The sequence below is a fragment of the Balaenoptera physalus genome, assembly GCF_965194825.1.
Source record: "Balaenoptera physalus genome assembly, chromosome: 18".
NCBI classification, from domain to species: Eukaryota; Metazoa; Chordata; class Mammalia; order Artiodactyla; family Balaenopteridae; genus Balaenoptera; species Balaenoptera physalus.
Window position 1 is genome coordinate 56044122 of NC_138899.1, and position 17163 is coordinate 56061284.

At 40.4% G+C, this 17163-nt stretch overlaps 1 protein-coding gene across 2 annotated transcripts in view; it reads left to right on the top strand.

Moving 5' to 3' along the window:
• CNMD (chondromodulin) overlaps positions 1–12177 on the top strand; it is a 28018-nt gene extending 15841 nt beyond the window's left edge. Inside the window, exons 5-7 of one of the 2 annotated variants that reach the window (XM_082435851.1) lie at positions 2710–2863; positions 7002–7171; positions 11585–12177. In XM_082435851.1, the coding sequence (XP_082291977.1) occupies positions 2710–2863; positions 7002–7171; positions 11585–11800 (540 nt within the window). In that variant the 3' untranslated portion in view covers positions 11801–12177. The remainder of the gene's footprint in view (positions 1–2709; positions 2864–7001; positions 7172–11584) is intronic. The other variant, XM_082435852.1, reaches the window with a different exon arrangement.
• Positions 12178–17163: the final 4986 nt, after the last annotated feature.

The following is a 17163-nucleotide window of genomic DNA, read 5'->3' on the forward strand; positions in this document are numbered from 1 at the left end:
GAATCCGTGTCCCCTGCATTGGCAGGCAGATTCTTAACCATTTCGCCACCAGGGAAGTCCCTTTCTCTGATTTTTAAAAACAATACTTTGTCATTGTAGAAAGTTGGGAAATACATAAAAGAATATAGAAGAAAATCACCCACAATCGCATAATCCACAGATAGCTAATGTTAATGTTTTGGTGGATTTTCTCCATGTGCAAATGTGTGTGATATTCTTTTCATAATTGAAGTTATACTGCTGTACATTCTTATTATTTTCACTTAACTTTAGGTCTTCTAAAATGTAGATTATAATGGATGTATTGTATGTCATCATATGATTATAATTTTAAAAGTCTTTTGTTCTTGAATACAGGTATCTTCAATTTTCCATTTTTCAAATAATAATAATAATTCAAAATAATGTTTTGAATACAGATATAATTCACTCTGGTGAATAGTTTTGTATTTAAATCTTTGCCTCTGATTCTTTTCTTAGGCCATAGAGGTGAATGCTTTTTCTTGTGTTTTGGTTGTTTATAGGGTGTGTGGTGGATTCTCTGGTGGACAAAACCAAATTCAGGCAACGTGTTTGTGGGAATTAGGAATGTGTTTGGCTGTCAGTAGCAGAACATTACACTTAGAGTGACTTAGACAAATAAAGACTTTTCTCCATAGTAAGTACTGTGGAAGTAGGCAGCCCCAGACATTGGCTCCGTGGCCAGCATCTCTGATTTTTTCATCCTTTCCTTCCAGCTCTAAACATCAACTGCACAGTCAAGTAAGGAAGGCAGGAAGACGCTGAGTAGTGCCGACCATGTTTTCCCTTAACTCAGGAAAAGCCAGACGCCTTCTCAGCCCCGCAACACACTTTAGCACGGATCGCATTGTCTAGAGCTGGTCACACGGGCACCTCTAGCTGCCGGGGAGTCTGAGAAAGCAGGTGTCTCCCCTGGGGCCAGCACATTGCTGCCACCCACAAAAGCAGGATTGTGTTGCAAAGAAAGGGAGGGAGGGAGGAAGGAGATGGGGTCAGCAGCTGAAAGTATGTGCCATACACTTTTTATTTAACATCCCTAGCTTGTAGGTTGTGCACACTTGCATTCTTCCTATCACCCCATTCTGTGCCCACACACTTTAGATTGTGATGGGGTAGATTTATGCACCACTAGCTCTCATACATTTTTCATCAGTTTTGTATAACTTTTATTTATTTTTTTAAAAATTTATTTTATTTATTTATTTTTGGCTACATTGGGTCTTCGTTGCTGCGCTCGGGCTTTCTCTAGTTGCGGTGAGCGGGGGCTACTCTTCATGGCGGTGCGCGGGCTTCTCATTGAGGTGGCTTCTCTTGTTGCGGAGCACGGGCTCTAGGCACTCGGGCTTCAGTAGTTGCAGCGTGTGGGCTCAGTAGTTGTGGCTCGCGGGCTCTAGAGTGCAGGCTCAGTGGTTGTGGCGCACGGGCTTAGCTGCTCCACGGCATGTGGTATCTTCCTAGACCAGGGCTCGAACCCGTGTCCCCTGCATTGGCAGGCGGATTCTTAACCACTGCACCACCAGGGAAGCCCAGTTTTGTATAACTTTTAAAAACTCCTATACCCAAAGAACATTCATCTCCTGGATGGAGCCATTTAATTTAAGGTAAATAACTGCATTACCTGAGTGTTAGCTACCTCCAATAACTTTAACTTGTTTTAATGCCTCCAGAAGCCTGAGGGAGAAAGCATAAATGAAGTGCTGCTTTTAGCTAAAAAATAAGAAAACATTTTAATTTCTCCAACCTATTGCAAACTAATAAATACATGAAAGGAGCAACCTGGCAATATAAATTTGTCTCCTGGGTTATCAAACTATTCTCAGCATCTCGCTGTAGAAGAGAACTCAGCGTTTAGCTTTGAAATCTCAGTGGTGTACTTGATGCAAAGAACATCTGAAATATGTTTTGTTATAGCTGGGAAATGTAGAAATGGTTTATGTTAAATACTACTTTGAACTGAAGACATTAAAGAACCAATTGCTGGCTTTTTCCATTGTGGTTTGGAAGTGGCAGAACAAGCCCCCAAAGGACTTTCACTTCACACGAAGGGCTCCCCTATCCTTTATCAGATTCCAGAGTCTGTTCAGTTGCTTTTCCTTTAAAACATCTTTGATCAAAAACATCAGATTAACCTAAATCTCAAAGTTGACATCAAGTAATTTTCACTTCCACTCAGGACGCTCATATTCACACATTCGAGTTATCCAAAGGCAGGATGGCATGAGGGATGTGGAATATTGTGAAAAGAGCTACAAAGAGAAGAGATTAGAACTTCAGAGTGTGTGTGTGTGTGTGTGTGTGTGTGCACGCACGCGTGCGAACGCGAATGCGCACACATATACACAGAGAATTCTCATTAAGTTTTCTTTTAAATTTTATTGAAGTATAGTTGATTTACAATGTTTTGTTAACTTCTGCTGTACAGCAAAGTGACTTAGTTGTACAGATACATATTCTTTTTCATATTCTTTTCCATTATGGTTTATCACAGTATATTGAATATAGTTCCCTGTGCTATACAGTAGGACCCTGTTGTTTATCCATCCTATATAGACTAGTTTGCATCTGCTAATCCCAAACTCATTAAGTTTTTATAGGGCGAGATAATCTTTTACCAACACATGAATCTTAATATGCAGCATGTCCCACTGCCCTCTTTGTTCAGTGCATTTCATTTTCACTTACTTACAGGAAGGCAAGATCATGCCTGTTAAATATGAAGAAAATTCTCTCATCTGGGTGGCTGTAGACCAGCCCGTGAAGGACAACAGCTTCTTGAGTTCTAAAATCTTAGAACTCTGTGGCGACCTTCCTATTTTCTGGCTTAAACCAACCTATCCAAAAGGTAACATTTTAAATTCTTTTGACCCTGCTTGGAATTCTCCCTGCCCTGGTGAGGTTCCTGTGAGCCCCTGCACAGGCCCAAGCATGTGACAAGGAAGATGAATCCGGGTGCACATCGCAGTGTCACTGTAATTGGCATGAGAGATCAAAGGGAAGGGAAAGGACAGCCGTGAATGTCACAGGGCAGGGCCAGAGCAGCGGAGTAACAGGAAGCAGGTGGGCCCAGAACACCTCTGCCTTACCTGCGGATTTTATTTATGACACTCCCACTGCTTCTGCTCTGCCCCTAATCTCTGTTGTTTGCACTTTGCAATTTTACATTTTTTTTATTCCTAAAGCAGAGAATCAGGGGTCTAAGAAGCTGTTATACCGCCGAATCCTTATTATGGTCAAACCTTGAATTATGGGGCAGCCCAAAGCAGCTGTGGGTATAGGCTGAGATTCCTTAAGTTCAAGGCTCGAGGGTCCACTTCCAAGTCCGGGGAAAATAAATGAAGGGCCCCTGGGGTTCAGAGCTAGGTTGGAGCACCCTGTGGGCTGTTTCCGGGTGGAGAAGGGCAGCTGATGAGCTCTGCAGGCCAGGCTCTTTCCCCGGATTTTGTCTGTCTCCAGGGCTGCTCTCTTGATTTCCATCCCAGTCACCCCACTGGCCTCCCAAAGTCCTACTTTGTAGCTCTGGCTCAAGCGGAGGGAAAAGGCCCCTCTCCTAGCACAGCCTAGATAGGCTATGTTCTCAGAAAGATTATGTTTGAACGCAAAGAGAGAGCAGCATGGAAATAAAGAAAACACAGGAATTAAAACCACCAGACTTAGGAGAGGGGAACGAGCAGTTACTATTTAACGGGTGCAGGTTTCAGTTTTGCAAGATGAAAAATGTTCAGGAGATAGATGGTGATGATGTTAGCAGAGCCATGTGACTGTACTTAATGCCACTTAACTGTACACTTAAAAATGGTTAGAATGGTAAGTTTTATATATATTTTACCACAATTGGAAAAAACAGGGACTTCCCTGGCCGTCCAGTGCTTAAGACTCTGCGCTTCCAATGCAGGGAGCGTGGGTTCGATCCCTGGTCGGGGAACTGAGATCCCACATGCCGCGCACAATGTGGCCAAAAATTTAAAACACACACACACACACACACACACACACACACACACACACACACACACACTCCAGGCTTCTGATTCTGCCATGGCTAACTTATTCCTACAGTTCACAAGTCTTATTCAGTTCCGAAGCTTGGATAAGACGGTTACTTTTTAGCCCAGGCAAAGCAAATAGGATGCAATTTATAAGCTGCTGGCAGTGGCTGACTGGAAGAGTGGGTTGAGAATTCCAAGGCTACACGCAGGCTCAGTGAGAAGGAATCCTCTGAGCGGTGCCTGCCACAACCCTAGGGGCTGCCAAATGGACCATCGCTTTTGCCATCCTAGGTCTTGCCCCAGCGGGTGGTCGCAACTCAATTCTCTGGCCATTTACAAGTTCTGGCTCTCAGTTCCCCACTTGCCTCCACGTGGAATGGGCCTTCTTGCCTTCCACCACCCAGGAACTCCTTCTCCAATACCTTGTCACCTTTTCCAGTCAAGGACAAAAGTCTCCGACTCTGCTACATGTGGACCTCTCTCTGACCACTTTCTGTTTGAGGACATGCTTCTTACCCAGAAAGTTCATTCATGTATTCATTCATTCATTCAACAAACATTTATTGACACGTTTATTATGTGCCATTTACTTGTTCTAGGCACCTGGAATGCGCTGATGAACAGAAGAGACAAGAATCCATGCCCCCCAGGAGTTTTACGTTGTAGCTAAAGGGAGACAGTACATAAACACTAAACTAAAATAAGAAAATCACATGGTATGATCCAAGGTGCTATGGAAAAAGAGCAGGGCAAGAGGTCTGGGGGTGGGGTTGGGAAGATAGTGCTCTTGGCAGTGCTGGGATGACTGATAAAATGAGAACCTTCACCCTCTGGGAGGGAGCTTGTTTCCTACATCCAAGATGTGACTTGGTCCCTCACAGCTAACAGCATGACCAAATCTTTTTTTTTTTTTTTTGCCACACCGTGCAGCATGCGGGATCTTAGTTCCCCAACCAGGGATCAAACCTGTGCCCCCTGCATTGGGAGCACAGAATCTTAACTACTTGGACTGCCAGGGAAATCCCATGAGCACATCTTAAGTATTCAATTATGTATCATTAAGTATTAATTACACATCTTAAGTATTCAGTCATCACACCATCCATCCAAGAATTACACACATTACATACAACACCAGAAAAGTAGAAACCACCTAAATGCCCCCAGATTTGAAAAGGATTAAATAAGTGTTGGTGTAGTCATAGGATGGAATATCATAGATATTAAAAGTGAGGAAATTTTTTTTCCAGTCTCATAAATACAGTCATATTTTACAATAAAGTCAACAAAATGAAACCCTCCCTGAGGATGCCTGGCTTCCCGCCACCTAATTCTAATAAAAGCCTCCCAGCTCCAGGGTCCAGCAACCCCTGCCCTTGGATCTTTACCCTGGCAGGTCGTGTCATGTAGCTGTATCATCAGAGACCCTGGGAATGACGCTGTACAAGGTCAGAGGAAAGCGGGGAGTGGGGTGGGAGCTGAGGTCTGCTGAGCTCGGGCTGTGTACCAGGCACTGTACTGTGCTAGAGCTTTACATCTTGTCCTCATTTAATCTTTGCCAACAACTGTTCAGCTAACTAGTAATATTTCCATTTTATAGATGAATAAACTAAGGTTCAGAGATTGAATCACTCTCCTGAGGTCATTGTTAGTTAAAACAAGTGGAGTTGCTAAAAAAAAAATTTTTTTTTAATTAAAAAAAAATGAAAAGGAGTGAAGTTGAGGTTTGAATCCAGGTTTCCCTGATGCCTCTCCAGCCCTGCCTCAGAAACCAAGAAGCTATATCCGTGGAAGCTATCCACGGCTGGACGCACATGCATGCCCTCACAGATAACATAGCTTCATATCATCATCATCACCTAACGTTTGAGGGCTTACTATATGCCAAACACTATGCTAAAACCCTTAGAAACAAATTCTCATGAACTCTATTACTATCCTCTGAATTAGATACTATTATTATCCCCATTTTACTGAAGAAGAAACTGAGACTCAGATGCCAAAGCCACCCTGTGTGGTCCTCTCTCCGTTCTTGTTACTTGGCAGCCATCAGTCCTGCTGCAGGACCCATGAGGCATTGTGGAGAATGAGGGCAGTGGGCTGGAAGCCAGAGAAGTTCACGTTCGACCCTCTTCTCTGCCACCCCTTCTGTGATCTCGGCCAAGTCACTTGGTCTTTCCGAGCCTTGTTGCCCTTTTGTATAAAAGTATCTGCTTATTCTATCCCAAATGATTTTTAAAAGAATCAACCAAGATAATAGTAAATCCCCTGGAAACTGTAAAGCTTTATACATATATAGTAAATTCATGAGGAATGTGTAGGGCTGCAAGTAACAGAATAGCAGACCAACAGTGGTTTCAACAAATACGGGTTGACTTTTTTCATACAGCCAGAAGTCTGGAGGTAGGTTTTTGGCACTATCGTCAACTCTCTTTCTAGCTTACCATCTGCTAACTGAGGCATGCTGACTTGTCATCCTTGTGCCTATCACTTCTGGTCACATAACCCAGATGCCACATCTACATTCAAGGAAGGCGGACGAGATGGAGGAAGCTGTATCTGTCCCCTTTTACCAAGAAAGCAAAAGCTTTCCCAGAAACTGCACTAGCATATTCTGCTTATGTGTCATCTGGCCATTCCTAATTGCAAGGGAGGCTAGGGAAATAAGTGCTATTTTACTTTCTCAGCCCCTAAGTAGAGGCAGGCAAAGAAAAAGGGAACTGAGAATGGATTTTGTCAGTTATCTTACAACACCTGCCTCAGTTAGTATTATAAACCAAAATCTGATTATCTAATGTTTAACTACTAACCCAAGACTGTGAAACATGCTTTATTCTTGCGAAAATCATTAATACAAATTTAGATAGGATCTGGTCGTATGTGTCTTAATATCCTTTTCTTATGTTTTTCACCCTGATAAACACAGAATATCCTTAATTATTCAAATAAAGGAATTAACTTACAGCAAGTCGTTTTTTTTTTTTTTTTTGGCAGAAATCCAGAGAGAAAGAAGAGAATTGGTAAGAAAAATTGTTACAACGATGACCACAAGAAGATTACGCAGTGGTCCACGGGGCAACCCAGGGCCTGGAAGACCAAATAACGAAACCAGACCCAGTGTTCAAGAGGATTCAGAGCCCTTCAATCCGGACAACCCTTACCACGTGTGTACTGGCGTTTGTATGACGGGTTCAGATTACTGCACTAAACCCAGCACTGAAGCGGTGATATTTCTGCTTGAGATTTCAAATAAGCATCTAGTATTCAACTGAGACTTCTACTCAATTATTTAAAAAAATACATCTTAATTTGTTTGTTGCAGGGTTTATAAATGAGGGTAACAACACTTCAGCATTGCTTCTGTAGTGTAAAATCCTGATTGGTTGTACTCCTTGTTCAAAGTTGTTTTCTGTGCTCTCCTTTTTTGAGTCACAGGCAAATTTATAAAGACAAATTCATATCAGGAATTTGATTATTTAAAAATATTTCCAAGAGTGTGCCCTGCAGGCAACACACAGGATGAAAGTATTCTCTATCCCCCTTTACATTCACTTTATTCATCCATTCAACAGACATTGGTTGAGAACCTGCTCTTTTCCAGGCCCTGTGCACACAGACAGGAGTAACTTCTGCCCTTGAGGGCACTCAGTCCATTCGGGAGACAGACTCACATACGGGGATCAAACACTTTAGACAGAAACCTCGAGAACTGGTGTTTGTAACGATGATACCAACATGCTAAAAACTTCTCAAATCTTCAATGAAATGTAGTTTTACCATTACTATACTTTGCAGGGAGTGAAAATAGAAAAATAAGTACTTATGTGTAACTAGTGTTTTAATTGAAAAAATAATACATGCATGTATTTTTTTTAAAACAGTATAAAAATGTATACAATGAAAACTGAGTTTCCCTTCTACCACAGACACCCTCCTCTGAGCAACCTGTTAACAATGGCTATTTGCCCAGTTCCTTTGTATAAGTGTACACACACACACATTTTTAACACAAAAGAGCATACACAACTTCCACTTTGCTGTCTTTTCAGTTACAATACAGTATTTTGGAAATTTTTTTGTATCTCCTATATGGATCCACCTCATTCATTTTAATGGCACCATTATATTCCGTTGTGTGGATAAATGTACAGAAATTGAACTAGTTCTGCTTTGGTGGACATGTAAATTATTTTCCTCGAATACCATTTTTTTTAACTTTTTATTTTATTTATTTATTTATTTGGCTGCGTTGGGTCTTCATTGCTGCATGGGGGCTTTCTCTAGTTGTGGCAAGCAGGGGCTACTCTTTGTTGTGGTGCACAGGCTTCTCACTGCGGTGGCTTCTCTTGTAGTGGAGCATGGGCTCTAGGCGTGCGGGCTTCAGTAGCTGTGGCATGCGGGCTCAGTAGTTGTGGCACACGGGCTTAGTTGCTCCGCAGCATGTGGGATCTTCCCGGACCAGGGCTCGAACCCGTGTCCCCTGCATTGGCAGGCGGATTCTTAACCAATGCGCCACCAGAGAAGTCCCTCTCAAATACTGTTAATAAGATACACCTTGCACATGCTTCATAGGGTATGGGAAGGAGTAGATGAGGTAATGCAGGTGAAGCTCTTAGCACAGTGCTGGGTGCATAGTAAGCACTACCTTACTCCATGTTAGCTATTAGTCTATACCTCTTGTACACTGTAGGAGTATATCTTTAGCACAAATACTGACACATGGGTCTGCTGGGTCAAAGAATTTTATATTTTAATGGAGGACACTAAATTGTCTTCCGGCGAATTACAGCAGCTACATGTCTTCAAATGGTAATGAAAGGCCTAATTTATTATCAAAACTTTTAAAAAGTCTTGGGTGTAAAACTGTATCTCCTGGTTGTCTTTATCTTGCCAGTCTTTAATTATGTGTAAGATTGAGCATCTTTTCATACACAGAGAAGCCATTTGTACATTTTCTTTCCTCGTTTCATGTGTTGCAAATATATTTTCTAGTTTACCATTTTAGACTAATATATTTTAGAAAGATTTAGAACGAAAAAGTATTTTTTTTAAGTAACCCATGGCTTTCCAGAAAATTCAGGACACCACAGTACTTCATTCCCTAAAGCTCAAAGAATAATAAAGAAATAAAATCTAGGACTTCCCTGGTGGCGCGGTGGTTAAGAATCCCGCTGCCAATGCAGGGGACACAGGTACTCCATCCCTGGTCCGGGAAGATCCCACAGGCCGTGCAGCCATTAAGCCCGTGCGCCACAGCTACTGAGCCTGCGCTCTAGAGCCCTCAAGCCACAACTACTGAGCTCCCGTGCTGCAACTACTGAGGCCCGTGCGCCTAGAGCCCATGCTCTGCAACAAGAGAAGCCACTGCAATGAGAAGCCCGCGCACCACAACGAAAAGGGTCCCCCACCCGCCCCAACTAGAGAAAGCCTGCGCGTAGCAACGAAGACCCAACGCAGACAAAAAAAAAAAAAAAAAAATGAATAGGCAAACAGAAAACTTAATATAGTTTATGCTCCAGGTAGCTGGCCTAGCTGCATCTGGTTCTAGGGATGAGGGCATCAGCCCCTCCACAGAAGGGCAGGATGTGACTTTGCCCTATTTTCAGGCTTAAGTGATCCATATTCTTGAAAAAATTCCACTGATAACAGTTTCCTTTCTTACGTGTTGAGCTTTAAGCAGGAACACCTTCCCCGTGATCTCAGTCCTTCACATATCCCTTTAAGGAAATATCTCAGGGTAAGAACCTGAGATTTCTGCCAACTTTTTTTTTTTTTAATTATTTATTTATTTATTTATGGCTGTGTTGGGTCTTCGTTTCTGTGCAAGGGCTTTCTCTAGTTGCGGCGAGTGGGGGCCACTCTTCATCGCGGTGCGCGGGCCTCTCACTATCATGGCCTCTCTTGTTGCGGAGCACAGGCTCCAGACGCGCAGCCTCAGTAATTGTGGTCACGGGCCTAGTTGCTCCGCGGCATGTGGGATCTTCCCAGACCGGGGCTCGAACCCGTGTCCCCTGCATTGGCAGGCAGATTCTCAACCACTGCGCCACCAGGGAAGCCCTCTGCCAACTTTTTAATCCTAACAAACTTTTATTGAACCCTCAGGTGAGGAAATGCCTCAACCAACAGGCTTTTTGACTACTCCTGCCCTGGAAGAGTCAGCGACAATTAATTAATGAGGCAGTTTTAAATTTTGCTGTCCCAGACGAACCTATTTCAAGAGATAAGGGGGAAAAAATGTCTAAAGGGAACATTCTAAAGGGGAGAGTCTAAAGAATTTTTTTTTAAATGGTGTTAAGAGAGTAAGACAAATACTTTGACAACAAAATCTGAATATAGGTTGTGTCAGATGGTGTTAACGAATTGTTAGTTTTGTGAGGTGTGATAATGGCAGTGTGGTGCAGGAAAACACCATCTTATTTTGGAGAGACATTCTAATGTATTTATGGGTGAAATGTCACAATGCCCTCAAGTCTCTTTAAATTTACTTCAGAATTTAAAATACTTAAAATCAAATTTGACAAAAGGTTGGCAATTGTCAAATCTAGATGTTCGGTACACAATTTTCTCCACTTTCCAATACGTTGGAAATTTCTCATAATAGAAAGCACCCCCTCACACACACACAGCAAAAAAAGTTGAATAAAGACTTTTTAAAAAGTATACCAGAAAGGTTGCTTAAGTTCACTTAGCTCAAGCCTAACCCATGTTGGTGCTGCGTCTCCCCAAGTTGTTCTTCCAGGAAAGAGGCTTAAATTGAACAAAGAAGTTACGTGAATGATAAGGGCTTTTTGCCAGTGTAATTCAATGCCATAGTAAAGAGGATATGGACTCTTTACCCCTAGAAATCCATGAAAAGGAAAACCAGGTATTACATAACTTGGCAGGGGCACGTTTCTTCCAGTTCTGTGATCTCTCCAGCAGTGAAAATAGGGTTCTGTAGGAGACTTTTACTTCGATACGAGTTTGTATTTATGTAACTATAATGATGGCACATAGAAACTAGAAGATAAAGTTTAAGGAATCTTTACACACTGTATGGTGCCTTTTTCTGAGTGTTACAGACCCTTATGTTGACATGAAGGCAGAAGCTAAATGACTTGGCAGTGTTCTCAGCCAGTGCAAGTGGAATAGCAATCTGTTGTTAGCCTGGACCAATGAGTTTCAAAATGTGCTCCCCAGAGCCCTGGAAGCCATTACTACAAGAAGGCACCAGGGTGCCTCAGCAGTGGCAGAAATGCTACTTTTGAATCACGCTCCCTGTTTTCCTATTTAAAACAAATTGAGTTACTAGTGAGTGGTAACCATGGCTCACTTAAGGCATGGAGAAACTTCACCATAACATTAAAAAAACAAAAAAAACCTAAACCTTCCTGCCAGTGACAGATTAGGTAGGACGGAAGTTCCTTGATGTTAGAAGGATTTCTGAATTATAAGGTTTAAAGACTGAAAACTCCTTACAGAAAATAATGCTGATTTCTGGTAGCAGTGAGACATTCAGGACCTTATTTTAAAGTAACGTGGATGCTATAAACTTCTCATTATGAAGGAAACACAAATAATTCTCTTTTATTTCACAGCAGCAGGAAGGAGAAGGCATGACATTCGACCCTAGATTGGATCATGAAGGAATCTGCTGTATAGAATGCAGGCGGAGCTACACCCACTGCCAGAAGATCTGTGAACCACTGGGGGGCTATTATCCATGGCCTTATAATTACCAGGGTTGCCGTTCAGCCTGTAGAGTTGTCATGCCATGTAGCTGGTGGGTGGCCCGCATCTTGGGCATGGTGTGAAATCACTTCATATACCAGGTGCTGTAAAGAATTAACTCCAGAAACAACCAAAGTTTGAGGCATCTTGATGCTGAAGGGACCACAAAGTATTTTATATTCCATCTGAGCAATGTTATTCGAGACACTTAGAGTATTTTTGAACTGCTTTACAGAACTTTATCCAGAATTGCAAATGTACTGAAAGGGTAGTTTAAGTCTAAAATATCATCATAATCCTTTTATTACTTGCTATTTTTTGCTTTTCTTTGCCAGTAAGGCCTGCTTTTAAGACTTCCTTACCAAGCTATTTTGAAATAATCATGAAAAATTATTTACAATTTGTCAAAGATCTCAACTGTACACTTGAGTTCCTTTTAAATCATCACTGACTAAAACAATTTAGTTGTCTGCTGTTGTTATTTGTACATAATTCCTCAGTTGTTCTTAACCTTTATTGTTCTTTCCCAGTCTTGCAAATGTGCCCCCAGAGTTCCTAGATAAAAACATAGACAGAAAAGGGAAAACAAGACATATAATGGCATCTGAGAGTAAACATTATAAGGCAGCTCATAGGAAATTCTTTATCTATACTATGTGCTGGCATGTGATTAACAGATGGCTGCCCTGTTAAGAGTCACCCCCAAGAAAAGAGCATTAGCAAGCATTAGGATAAAGAAGGAAAATGTAGTCGAAGGTAAATCAGACTTGTAGGGAAGGACTTTCATTGACATTCTGAAAACCAGCTCTTCACACCCTTTCAGTCTGCTTTCAGTAAGTGGTCATTGGGCATGAAGCAGCATAATGATTTCTACCTTTGCAGTACAAATCAGGCTGCTGATGTAGTCCAATTACCAATAAGTTACTCTCCTAGTAGCAGGGCTGGCAGTGCGGCTTGACAGACACGGCTGAGGAGGAATGGCTTATTTATCTATAATGACAAAGAATCTCAGGAACAAGGACTGTCTTTAAAAATTTAAATATTAGATCAGGAAGATGAGCAGGTATTTCATGTTTTTGACACTTTAGTTTTGACTCTCACAGTTTAAGAACCTTCCTAAGGAAAATAAAAGTTTTCCAAAACAACACAAAGATTCAGAGATGCGAGGTCCTGATACCATGACAGTCCCATAGTCTATATACACCATACTACTGTATATCTAGTGTTGGCAATTTAAATCTGTAAAGTCATACAGGATTTTTAAAACTTGGTTATCAGATGAACACTCATATACCTGCATTTAATGGAATGTACAGCAAGCTAGTCTTTGGAGAAAAAAGGGATGAAGGAAAGATACACATTGAATTATATGTAATGATCACACTGTTCAGGCAGCAGCAACTTCCTACAGTTACAAATTTTACACGTTGAGTTTTCAAAATGGTTGTCACTCTATTAACTAAGCAAGTAAGTGCCAATGGTTCTGCACACCATCTCCCACCTCACCACCCAGCAACCTGTATGTACTTGCTTCTGGAAATAAAAGGAAAAAAAAAAAGATCGAGTCAGTGATCCCACCCCAGAAGAGCCTGTGGTCTAATGAGAGAACAGATAATTGAGATTCGGTACACCAAAGGCCTTGATAAAGATGGGAGCATTGGGCTTCTTGGAGAAAGAATGCCTTCAGTGGGTACTCAAGGATGAGCAGGAGTTAGCCGGGTGGTGAAAGGAAGGGCATTCCAGGCAGAGGGAATAGGTCAAGTAGAGGTGAGGCTGTATGGTACAAGCAGGGAAACAGAGCATTCAGGCTGAGGTAGAAAAATATCAAGATGGAAATGTAGGACTTCCCTGGTGGTCCAGTGGCTAAGAATCCTCGCTTCCACTGCACGGGGCATAGGTTCGATTCCTGGTCGGGAAGATCCCGCATGCCGCGAGGTGTGGCCAAAAAAAAAAAAAAAAAAAAAAAAAGATGGAAATGTAGGCAAGAGCTGTATCTTACTCATACTGCATGTTAATTGAATTTATTTGGGGATAAGGACTAGGAAACCAATGAAAGGTTTCGGGCAAGGAGGAGGCTGGTTAAGTTTCCATTTTAGCTGGATCCCCTTGGTAGCTTTCCATGTGATAACTGAAGAGGTGCCAGACTTAGCAAGGAGGAGAGCGTGTCATAGGGAAGGAAGGCTGCCTCTTGAAAAGGTGTTTCCTTTTTAAAGCACCACAATTAAATGAAATACAGGTGTATTTACTTAATTTACTTAACAGAGAATGGAATTATGCTGTGTTATGAAAAGTCACTCAATACCCAAGGAAGTCAACTTAACATGAAAGAAAATGGATGTTTTAAGGGAAGAGGGGAAACTCAAGGTTGGATTAAGCATAGGAATGACAAAAGAGACTCAAATTGTGTTCAATGAAGAAAACTAAAGGTCTACTTTGAAAGGGAAGAATCAAGTGTACAAAGGAAGCATGTACTTTACGGAAGAGACAACACTGCTGAATACAAACTTTTTGCAAATTGGTACTAATCCCTAAATAACCTCTAACCAGGCCAGTCCAAAAGCTGCAAATGCTGCCCAGTTTGCTGTGCTGAATCTTGACTTGCCCTTTAATTAATTCTCAGTGGTGATATAAACCAATCCTAATGGACATCACAGGTTCATTTTCAAGGTCCTAAGGTCCTAGTTTGACTCAGTAGTCTTGGATGTGATAGATGTTGCTGCGTCAGCACAGAGAGAAAATGAAGAAATGGTATTGCTGGGCTTCATTAAGTGTTCTATATTACATTAACATATCTCATGGAACAAACTTCCATTGCAACGTTAAAAACTTGTTTAACTTCATCCTTATAACTCCTTCCCACCATCACCTCAAATAATTGTTGACACTAAAAAAGTAAATATATTCAGAATAATCACTTAACCCACTCAACAGTTGTTCTTACATCAGATTTTATTACACTCCAAAATACAAGCTACATTTTTACAAAGTAGAAATTCCTTGTGTGAATGGAATAATTTAATTTTTATTTCTGTATAAGCTGAATATGCTAATTTGTTTTATGAACATTTATTCTATAGAAGTGTGACTTTTTTTTTAAGTTAACGGATTTATTGAGGGGGAAGGAGGGAGCTGACAAAAATCTACATGCACAGATAGTCCCAGTAGTGTATGCAGACAGAAAGGTGCAAATTTGAGAGTCAGTGATGCAAACTTTAGCAAAAACATTTTACAGGCAGAGTGAGTTTTGGTGTTTATAAAAGAAAGCTGAATTCCTTTTAAGGGTTTTGGTACATATATACATGCTCATATTTTATATGCATATACAGGTTTCACTTTGAAAAGCCCAGTATGTTAGAATCAAATTTACAAAACTAAATTAGTATTGACTGACTTTTAACAATAAAGGGACTCAACCACAGGTTTTATTTAAACTGCTTACACTCAAAAGTAATCAATTTACATACAGTTTTGGGGTACTTACTGTGTAAAGGTAAGTACATCTATATATACATTTATGCGTGTATAACCGAACCTAGCAAATATTTGCTAAGGTGTTTGGTTTACTGAACCTTTACCATGTCTTAATAGTTTTTAAATCAAATACACAGGCATCAGTCTTCATTAGGGTCTATGTTATCACCATAGAGTGATAAAGATAAGTAATGGGACTGGAAACAGTATACCTACAAAGCTATAAATAAATCACTATGTTAAAACACCAAATTATTAAAAACCATTTGTTTTAAGTTCCTTTAAACAAATGAGCTAATAACTTTACAGATGTTATATGTCATATCCCTGTTCTCTTTGTGCCTTTTCCTTTACAAATATTCTCTTCATATCAAATTTCTGTAATTGAATCAATCTCCTTTTTCTCATCTGTAACATGGCTACAAAAATTTTAATAGCAATGAGATAGTTTGGAAGAAATAACCTCTATACACTTTTTTCTGAAAACTAGCATTGTATTTGCAAATTTACTTGCAATACATTTTGTTTTTAAACATGATTTCTTTAGCTTCCTGTTCTTCAGCCTTTCAAAGGTGTGGATTATTTAATTACTAAAAATTTTCTTTTCAACTGCCTATATTCCATTAACCTAGACTATTATCCATCTTTTTATAATAAATTTACTTTACACTGACATAGTCAAAGACCTGGAATAAACTTACCAAGCATAAATTTTCTCTTAGCAGCACATTATGCTTTTATGTTTTTTTTTTTTTAACATCTTTATTGGAGTATAATTGCTTTACAATGGTGTGTTAGTTTCTGCTTTATAACAAAGTGAATCAGCTATACCATATACATACATCCCCATATCTCCTCCCTCTTGTGTCTTCTCCCTCCACCCTCCCTGTCCCACCCCTCCAGGTGGTCACAAAGCACTGAGCTGATCTCCCTGTGCTATGCGGCTGCTTCCCACTAGCTATCGATTTTACATTTGGTAGGGTATATATGTCCATGCCACCCTGTCACTTCGTCCCAGCTTACCCTTCCCACTCCCCGTGTCCTCAAGTCCATTCTCTACGTCTGCATCTTTATTCCTGTCCTGCCCCCTAGGTTTTTCAGAACCTTTTTTTTTTTTTTTTTTTAAGATTCCATATATATGTGTTAGCATACGGTATTTGTTTTTCTTTTTCTGACTTACTTCACTCTGTATGACAGACTCTCGGTCCATCCACCTCACTACAAATAAATCAATTTCGTTTCTTTTTATGGCTGAGTAATATTCCATTGTATATATGTGCCACATCTTCTTTATCCATTCATCTAGGACATTATGCTTTTAAAGGCAAGTGGTTTCTTTTCAATTAAAACCATATTCCTGCCTATTAGTTACTAAGGTAACTATACAACTACATAGTGAAAAAGATCTCCACTCCAGAAAGATCTCCCTAACATATTCTACTCGACTTAATCCACCAGCACCACCATAATTTTTAATTCACTTAGCACCTAGGTGTAATCAGGCAACATCTGAGAATATTCCAGTCACTAAAGAAATAGTGCCTTATTATCAATCAGTACTATCATATTCTATAGATACTCCATGAATATTGACTATTCTAATATTCTCTGCTCAGTTTTAGTAATATCTCAGCAATGATAAACTAGCATCTTGTCCAAATAGTCTCAATTTGTTTCACTTTCACTGAAAAAGATTTTCTTTCATCATGTGGTGTACCATGTGGTTATATGGATTCAATGACTTGTATCATAATGACCCTAAGGTTCTGATGACAGAGGAACAAAAATAATCATTAAGCATTTCTCCTCTGCCTTTACATCTATGTAAGAGGGAAACAAGTTCTTCAAAAGAACAAGATCTCAAGTAGCTTTTTACTTTTTTCTAAAATTTTTCAGAAATAAGACATCAGAGATGATTAGTGCTAATAACCTCACTTTTTAATTCTCTCTCACCTTTACTCCACGAAATCATTTT